The 10,000-nt window shown below is 48.7% G+C and overlaps 1 protein-coding gene across 1 annotated transcript in view; it reads left to right on the top strand.

The window, feature by feature from the left end:
- Window positions 1-9,397: 9,397 nt before the first annotated feature.
- htr1d (5-hydroxytryptamine (serotonin) receptor 1D, G protein-coupled) overlaps window positions 9,398-10,000 on the top strand; it is a 2,817-nt gene continuing 2,214 nt past the window's right edge. The window contains exon 1 of the mRNA XM_055656595.1: window positions 9,398-10,000. This exon is cut by the window's right edge and continues 2,214 nt beyond it. Coding sequence (XP_055512570.1) covers window positions 9,500-10,000 — 501 coding nt within the window. The 5' untranslated portion in view covers window positions 9,398-9,499.

Genomic DNA, 10,000 nt, shown 5'->3' with positions numbered 1-10,000 from the left:
CATGGGCTGCATGATGCATGTGACTGATTTCAAATACCACCTGTCACGGTGGGTTTTTGACTTGAACTCCTCCATAAATTGAGGCTCCGGAGATAATCTTCCAGCGCATTTTTTATTTCTCCGTTAACGTTTTCATGGGTTTTTCTGATTAACTACAGACAGCTCTGTGCCTGGAATGGGAAAATAGACTGCTGGCTGGAGTGTGAATCTCATCCATCCTTCACTTAAACCCTTTGAGCCCCACAGCAGGGAAAAGAGAACTGCAGGTGCTGGTTTATCAAAAAAAAAAACACACACACACACACACGAAGTGCTGGAGTAATTCACAATCAGGCAGGTTTTTTATTTAGTAGGCTAGATTCTATTCCTCAGGGTGCAGGAGGATGAGGGGTGCTCTTATAGAGGTGTACAAAATCATAAGAGGAATGGATCAGGTGGAGTATCTTGCCCAGAGTAGGTAGGGGATTTGAGATACAGAGGATATACTGGTAGGTTTAAGATGAGAGAGGGGGGGGGGAGATTGAATAGGAACTTGAGGGGCAACTTCCTTGCACAAGGGCTGGTAGGTGTATGGAACGAGCTGTCTGGGGAGGTAGTTGAGGCAGGAATTAGAACGGAGACGAGGAAACACTTTTTCTCACAGAGAGTGGTGAGTCTGTGGAATTCTCTGCTTCAGAGGGCGGTGGAGGCAGGTTCTCTGGATGCTGTCAATAGCGAGCTGGATAGGGCTTAAAAATAGTGGAGTCAGGGGATATGGGGAGTTCTGCCATGATCACATTGAATGGCGGTGCTGGCTCGAAGGGCCGAATGGCCTACTCCGGCACCTATTGTCTATTGTCTATTCACTAACCCAACGTTTAAGAAACATTTGGACAGGTACATGGATAGGGCAAGTTTGGAGGGAATGGGCCAAGCGCAGGCAGGTGGGACTAGTGTAGATGGGGCATGTCGGTCGGTGTGGGCAAGTTGGGCCGAAGGGCCTGTTTCTACACTGTATCACTCTATGACTAACTCAGCAGGTTAAGACATCATTTCATTGAAACGTATTGAATAGTGAAAGGCCTAGATAGAGTACATGTGGAGAGGATGTTTCTGCAAGTGGGAGAGTCTAGGACTAGAGGGCACAGCCTCAGAATAAAAGGAGGTACCTTTAGAAAAGAGATGAGGAGGAATTTCTTTAGCCAGATGGTGGTGAATCTGTGGATTTCATTGCCAGAGTTGGCTTTGGAAGCCAAGTCATTGGGTATTTTTAAAGCAGAGAAGGCTGGTAGGTGTATGGAACGAGCTGTCTGGGGAGGTAGTGGAGGCAGGGATCAGAACGGAGACGAGGAAACACTTTTTCTCACAGAGAGTGGTGAGTCTGTGGATTTCAGTAGTAGAGTTGCTGCCTCACAGCGGCAGAGACCCTGGTTCAATATGACCACAGGTGCTGTCCATACATAGTTTGTACGTTCTCCCTGTGACCACGTGGGTTTTCTCCAGGTGCTCTGGTTTCCCCACACTCCAAAGACCTGGAGGTTTGTAGGTTAATTGGCTTTGGTGAAGTTGGATTCAGTGTGTTAGATAGTGCTTGTGTTTACGGGGCGATCACTGGCCGGTGGGCCGAAGGGCCTGTTTCCGCGCTGTATCTCTCCAAAGTTTAAAGTCTCCAAAGGTTCTGGATTAGTAATGCCCCTGTCCCACTTAGGAAACCTGAACGGAAACATCTGGAGACTTTGCGCCCCCACCCAAGGTTTCCGTGCAGTTCCCGGAGGTTTTTGTCAGTCTCCCCACCTGCTTCCACTACCTGCAACCTCCGGCAACCACCTGCAACCTCCGGGAACCGCATGGAAACCTTGGGTGGGGCGCAAAGTCTCCAGAGGTTTCCGTTCAGGTTTCCTAAGTGGGACAGACAGGGGCGTAAGGGTGTCAAAGGTGTGGTAGAGAGGCAGGAGAATGGGGTTGAGAGGGAAAGATAGATCAGCCATGATTGAATGGCGGAGCAGACTAGATGGGCCGAATGGAGGGATTCTGCTTCTGTGACATGACATGGATAGGCAATGTTTTGAGTTTGGGACACTTCCTCAGCCACCAGGTTCTCCAGAGATGCTGCCTGACCTGCTGAGCTCCCCAGTACCTGGTGTTCTCTGTAATCGTACAGCATCTGCTGAACCTTGTCTCTGCGTTAGGTGATTTGATATTTTGATTCATAATTAATGAAGGATTTGAGTCACTGTTTGCTTTTAAGATTAATGCCCATTCATTCCACAAAACTTCAGAACATGCTTGCGTTATTTAAAAGTAACAAACCGGATAAAACTTCCCTGCTAATTACTCTTGTGATGTTCTCTTGATCATCCCCTTTCAAACGAGTCTTTGCACAAGAGAAGCGTAGGAACAGAGATGCAAGGAACTGCAGGTGCTGGAGCCTTGAGCAAGACACAAAGAGGAACTCAGCAGGTCAGGCAGCATCTGTGGAGGGAATGGATAGGTGATGTTTGCGTTTGGGACCAAAGATCCTATAGCGGAGCAAGATAGACCACTCCTGCTAAATGCAATGGGCTGACGTGTAGTACATAGAAACATAGAAACAGAGCGGAACGTGGGCCTTTTTTTCATCCATTTCAGTAACCTGACCCGACCCGACCCGACCCGACCCGACCCGCAGTGTAATCAACGTTGCGGGGGAACAGTTTTTGTGTTAATAAATTTAAATTCTGAAAATGAGGAGAAGATTTTTACCAAAGAACTTTTATTTTTACGAGGATGTTTCCGTAACCAGCTTCCGTCTCCGCGCTAGTATCTTTGCTCCGCTACGGGATCTTTGGAGCAGAGACGGAAGCCGGTTATGGGAATGGGGCCGAAAATGACCCGTGAATCTGCCCATGATCGTACTACGTCTGTTTCATGGAGTGATCTATCTTGCTCGCTGTAGGGTCTTCGATTGGGACCCTCCTACAGACTGATTGTTGTAGAGGGGAGAATAGCTGGGAGATAGAGGTGGGAGCGGGGACAAGGTCTGGCGAGTGAGAGGTGGATACAGTTGAGGGAGGGTGGTTTGGCAGGTGGGTGGAGTGAATGTCAATGGCTAGTGGTGAAATGGAAACAAAATGATGCCAGATAAGGAGAGAAAAGGGGTGAAATATTAAGGCGGAGGAAGGGTGTGGATGGGATGGGACAGTGGAGGGGGGGGGGGGGTCAGTTCAGTTTAGTTTATTGTCACGTGTACCGAGGTACAGTGAAAAGCTTTTGTTGCGTGCTAACCAGTCAGCGGAAAGACAATACATGATTACAACTGAGCCATTTATAGTGTATAGAGATTTAAGAGTGTAGGCTGGTTGTAATATGCGATTGTAGATTTGCTTACATAGAAACATAGAAACATAGAAATTAGGTGCAGGAGTAGGCCATTCGGCCCTTCGAGCCTGCACCGCCATTCAATATGATCATGGCTGATCATCCAACTCAGTATCCCGTACCTGCCTTCTCTCCATACCCCCTGATTCCCTTAGCCACAAGGGCCACATCTAACTCCCTCTTAAATATAGCCAATGAACTGGCCTCAACTACCCTCTGTGGCAGAGAGTTCCAGAGATTCACCCACTCTCTGTGTGAAAAAAAGTTCTTCTCATCTCGGTTTTAAAGGATTTCCCCCTTATCCTTAAGCTGTGACCCCTTGTCCTGGACTTCCCCAACATCGGGAACAATCTTCCTGCATCTAGCCTGTCCAACCCCTTAAGAATTTTGTAAGTTTCTATAAGATCCCCTCTCAATCTCCTAAATTCTAGAGAGTATAAACCAAGTCTATCCAGTCTTTCTTCATAAGACAGTCCTGATATCCCAGGAATCAGTCTGGTGAACCGTCTCTGCACTCCCTCTATGGCAATAATGTCATTCCTCAGATTTGGAGACCAAAACTGTACGCAATACTCCAGGTGTGGTCTCACCAAGACCCTGTACATCTGCAGTAGAACCTCCCTGCTCCTATACTCAAATCCTTTTGCAATGAACATACCATTCGCTTTCTTTACTTTTGCTAACATACCATTCGCTTTCTTTACTGCCTGCTGCACCTGCATGCTTCTGTGGCCAGCGCGCAAATAATCGCCCACGTTGGGCGCCATCTTGTGTAAGATGGCTGGATGGGAGGAGAGATGAAAGAGAGAATGTATGTTTAACTGGCTGAGCCTTTGCCAATCCAAAAGAGGTTCAATGGGCTGAATGGCCACTTCTATTGTAAAGAGAAAGTGCTGGAGTATCTCAGCAAGTCAGGCAGCATCTCTGGAGAACATGGATAGTCTGAAGAAGGGCCCCAACCCGAAACGTCGCCTATCCATGTTCTTCAGAGATGTTTAAGAAGGAACCGCAGATGCTGGTTTAAACCGAAGATAGACACAAAAAGTTGGAGTAACTCAGCGTGACAGGCAGCATCTCCGGAGAGAAGGAATGGGTGTCGTTTCGGGTCGAGACCCTTCTTCAGACTGATTCGCCCATTCCTTCTCTCCAGAGATGTTGCCTTTTAAGAATAAGGAGTAAACCATTTAGAACGGAGACGAGGAAACACTTTTTCTCACAGAGAGTGGTGAGTCTGTGGAATTCTCTGCCCCAGAGGGCGGTGGAGGCCGGTTCTCTGGATGATTTCAAGAGAGAACTAGATAGGGCTCTTAAAGATAGTGGAGTCAAGGGATATGGGGAGAAGGCAGGAACTGGGTACTGATTGGGGATGATCAGCCATGATCACATTGAATGGCGGTGCAGGCTCGAAGGGCCGAATGGCCTACTCCTGCACCTATTGTCTATTGTCTATTGTTTGTGAACCAGCATCTGCATTTCCTCCTGTCTCCTGCATGGTGATATTATTTGAAACAGCTTTGGGCTGGCAGTGTTTTTTTTGCCACCCAGATTCAATGTCAGGAATGGTGTAAGGGGAGAAGTATATTTGGTGTCGACTTGCTGAGTGTAGGGGCCAGTTCCCGTGGTGTACGACTCTAATTCTCACAGAGTGGAACGCCTTCAATGGCTGCATGGATGATCAGAGTTGTACAAAACTGCAACAGGCCCTTCGGCCCAACTAGTCCATGCCGACCAACATACCCCATCTACCCGTCCCACCTGCCTGAGTTTGGCCCAATCCCTTGACTGATTTAATGCCTCCTTGTCACGTTCCCCTCAGTTAACAATGAGCCGTTCTCCATTCCCATATCATCGTCTGCTTTGATCTGTTGTTTTCACACCTTGCCCTTCCTTATCTCTAGAATCCCTCTCCCCTGACTCTGAGTGAAGAAGGGTCTTGTCCCGAAACATCATCCGTTCCTTCTCTCCAAACATGCTGCAGGCCCCGCTGAATTACTCCAGCATTTTGTGTCTCTCTTCCCTCTAAACCTTTCCTATCCATGTACCTCTCCAACTGTCTTCTAAATACTATTACGTTATAGTCCCAGCCTCAACGACCTCCTCTGGCAGCTCGTTCCATACACCCACCACCCACTCTGTGAAAAGTTTCTATCAAATCTTACCCCTCTCACCATAATCCTGTCCCCTGGTTCTTGATTCCCCTTCTCTGGGTAAAAATTTGTGCATTCACCCTGTCTATCCCCCTCATTATTTTATACACCTCTATAAGATCACTCCTCCCCCAGCCTCCTGAACTCCAAGGAATAATGTCCTAGCCTTCCCAACCACTCCCTATATCTCAGGCCCTCAAGTCCTGGCAACATAGAAACATAGAAACATAGAAATTAGGTGCAGGAGTAGGCCATTCGGCCCTTCGAGCCTGCACCGCCATTCAATATGATCATGGCTGATCATCCCAACTCAGTATCCCGTACCTGCCTTCTCTCCATACCCTCTGATCCCCTTAGCCACAAGGGCCACATCTAACTCCCTCTTAAATATAGCCAATGAACTGGCCTCGACTACCCTCTGTGGCAGAGAGTTCCAGAGATTCACCACTCTGTGTGAAAAAAGTTCTTCTCATCTCAGTTTTAAAGGATTTCCCCCTTATCCTTAAGCTGTGACCCCTTGTCCTGGACTTCCCCAACATCGGGAGCAATCTTCCTGCATCTAGCCTGTCCAACCCCTTAAGAATTTTGTAAGTTTCTATAAGATCCCCTCTCAGTCTCCTAAATTCTAGAGAGTATAAACCAAGTCTATCCAGTCTTTCTTCATAAGACAGTCCTGACATCCCAGAAATCAGTCTGGTGAACCTTCTCTGCACTCCCTCTATGGCAAGAACATCCTCAGAAATCATTGGTTCTAGGATCAGAATTAGGCCATTCAGCCCATCAAGTCTACTCCGCTATTCAATCATGGCTGATCTATCTCTCCATCCTCCATTCTCCTGCCTTCTCCCCGTAACCCCTGACACCCGAACTAATCAAGAATCTGTCAATCTCAATATATTCATTGACCTGACCCCCACAGCCAATAAATTCCACAGATTCACCACCCTCTGGCTAAAGAAATGATTTCTTATCTCATTTCTAATGGAACCTCCTTTCATTCTGAGGCTATGGCCTCTGGTCCAAGACTCTCCCACTAGTGGAAACATCTTTTCCATCTCCTCCGCACTCATGATATTAGTCACGAAGACTTAACGTGTGGGGACTAATAGAATACCAAAGGGTCAAGTCGTGCTTTGGGATGAAATGGCAGGTAATTGTACGCTGCAGAGGTATACGGAGTGAAAACAGGCCCATCTTCCCAACTTGTCCACCCCGATCAAAACTCCCCATCCTGACCCACCTGCCTGTGTTTGGCCGATATCCCTCTAAATCTTTTCTATTCATGTTGCCTTCCAAATGTCTTCAGTTTCGTTTAGAGAAGCAGTGGGGAAATAGGCCTCACCGAGTCCACACCGCCCAGCGATCCCCGCACACTGACACTACCCTACATCCACCAGGGACAATTTACATTTACCACAAGCCAATTAACCTACAAACCTGTCGGTCTTTGGAATGTGGGAGGAAACCGAAGATCTCGGATAAGTCATAGAGTGATGCAGTGTGGAAACGGCCCATTCTGCCCAACTCGCCCACATTGACCAACATGCCCCATCTACACTAGTCCCACCTGCCTGCGTTTGGCCCATATCCCTCTAAACCTGCACTATCCATGTACCTCAGATTCAGATTCAATTTTAATTGTCATTGTCAGTGTACAGTACAGAGACAATGAAATGCATTAGATTGTCTAATGCATTACCTGTCTAAATGTATCTTAAATGTTTCTGATATCTGCCTCAACTATCTCCTCCAGCAGCTCGTTCCATACACACACTATCCCTTGTGTAAAAAAAGTAACCCCTCAGGTTCCTATTGAACCTGCACCACACCCCCCCCCCCTCCCCTTAAACCTATATCCTCTGGTTCATTTTAGGTTTAATGATACAGCGCGGAAACAGGCCCTTCGGCCCATCAGGTCCATGCCAACCAGCGATCCTCGCACATTAATGCCCCCTGTCCTACTTAGGAAACCTGAACGGAAACCTCTGGAGACTTTGCGCCCCACCCAAGGTTTCCGTGCAGTTCCCAGAGGTTGCAGGTGGTTGCCGGAGGTTGCAGGTAGTGGAAGCAGGGTAGGGAGACTGACAAAAACCTCCGGGAACCGCACGGAAACCTTGGGTGGGGCGCGAAGTCTCCAGAGGTTTCCGTTCAGGTTTCCCCAAGTGGGACAGGGGGCATTACACTACCCTACACACACGCTAGGGGCATTTTTGTACACTTACACCAAGTCAACCAAATCCTGCACGTCTTTGGAGTGTGGGATGAAGGCGAAGATCTCGAAGAAAACCCACACAGGACACGGGGTGAACGTGCAAACTCCGTACAGACAGGGCCCATAGTCGGGATCGAACCGGGGTCTCTGGTAAATGCTTTTAACCTTCTCTATCAACTGTTGCTCAGGAATACTTGCCTCAGATCCAAGAAGTTATGGTTTAAGTACAAGAATCCAGGCTGGTCATCCAACACGTTGCTTAGGGAATATTTTAATGTCGGTTTAAACATGAAATCAGTGCCTTGGCCAATATTTATCAGTCAAATAACATGTCTGGAATACGAAGACCTCATTTCATTTATATTTGATGCATTTCGTTGTCTCTGTACTGTACACTGACAATGGCAATTAAAATTGAATCTGAATCTGAATCTGAATTTGATCACAAGGTTGGCTGTTGGATCCCTACATTATGGCTACACCCACATTTCCGAGATGAACTGATTTTTCTGTTTAGTTTAGAGACACAGCGCGGTAACAGGCCATTCGGCCCACTAAGTCCGCACCTATCAACCGATTAACCAACCTACCAACACACTAGAAGCATAGAAAATAGGTACAGGAGGAGGCCATTCGGCCCTTCAGGCCAGCACCGCCATTCATTGTGATCATGGCTGATCGTCCCCGATCAATAACCCGTGCCTGCCTTCTCCCCATATCCCTTGACTCCACCAGCCCCTAGAGCTCTATCTAATGCCCCTGTCCCATTTAGGAAACCTGAACGGAAACCTCTGGAGACTTTGCGCCCCACCCAAGGTCTCCCTGCGGTTCCCGGAGGTTTTTGTCAGTCTCCCTACCTGCTTCCACTACCTGCAACCTCCGGCAACCACCTGCAACCTCTGGGAACCGCATGGAAACCTTGGGTGGAGCGCAAAGTCTCCAGAGGTTTCCGTTCAGGTTTCCTAAGTGGGACAGACAGGGGCATAACTCTCTCTTAAATGCATCCAGTGATTTGGCCTCCATTGCCCTCTGTGGCAGGGAATTCCACAAATTGCCCCACTAGGGACAATGTTTACATTTCTACCAAGCCAATGAACCTACATGCACGTCTTTGGAGTGTGGGAGGAAAGACTCGAAAAAAACCCCACGCAGGTCACGGGGAGAACGTGCAAACTCCGTACAGACAGCACCCGTGGTCAGGATCGAACCGGGGGTCTTCGGCGCTGCAAGTCAGCAACTCTACCGCTGCGCCACCGTTGTCTGTAGGGCATCCTCAGTATTGCAACCCGCTGAGTGATGGAAATTACGTTTCTGAGCATTAGCAGTTGAGTTGAACTTCAGAATTGATGTTTTTGTGTGTCAGTAAATCTCTAATTGTGCATAGACGCCGTTAAACTAAACCCATTAGCAATCCGCTTCGTGACTTTATACCATTGTTGGCGCCGGCTGTGGAATTTTAGACATTCATCAAAAAACATTTTTCCCCTCTCCTGCACTAGGTATGAAATATTGTTTTGAACAAGCAGCCGACAATGGGTCTGGATTCCACAAGTGTGGCCGTTGTCGCTGTTGTATGCGGGCCGTGATGACAACGGCAACTTTGCTGGGGTTTGGGCAAGAACAATGAGTTGTCATGGGACCTGGAGCTCCGATACGATACGACACAGCGCGACAGAGATACGACACGACGCGCAGAGATACGGTACGCTAGAGATACGACACGATACGCTAGGGAGTTGGTCTGCCGACAGTTCTCAACACGCCACAAGGAAGGCGGAGCGTGTCGCCCGGAGTCATTCACGATATGGCCCTCGGTAATTTCTCCACCGTTCCCCCAGAGAATTGGACGGCTGCGCCGGCCGGCTGGGACGAAGGCGCTCAGTTGGGCCTGAGGGTGTCTCTGTTCGTGGTGCTGGGTCTCGTCACTCTGGCCACCATCCTGTCCAACTCCTTCGTCCTGGTGACCATCTGCCTGACCCGCAAGCTGCACACCCCGGCCAACTATCTGATCGGCTCCCTGGCCGTGACGGACCTGCTGGTGGCCATCGTGGTGATGCCCATCAGCATTGTGTACACCGTCATCAAGACCTGGACCCTGGGGCAGATCATGTGCGACATCTGGTTGTCCTCGGACATCACCTTCTGCACGGCCTCCATCCTCCACCTTTGCGTAATCGCCTTGGACAGATACTGGGCCATCACCGATGCCTTGGAGTACACCAAGCGCCGCACCCCTACAAGAGCCGCCCTGATGATCGCGGTGGTCTGGGTCATCTCGGTCAGTATCTCCATCCCACCCCTCTTC

The sequence above is a fragment of the Leucoraja erinacea genome, chromosome 26 (assembly GCF_028641065.1).
Source record: "Leucoraja erinacea ecotype New England chromosome 26, Leri_hhj_1, whole genome shotgun sequence".
NCBI classification, from domain to species: Eukaryota; Metazoa; Chordata; class Chondrichthyes; order Rajiformes; family Rajidae; genus Leucoraja; species Leucoraja erinaceus.
The sequence above is the reverse complement of the archived record's forward strand: the minus strand, read 5'-3'. Positions and strand labels throughout refer to the sequence as shown.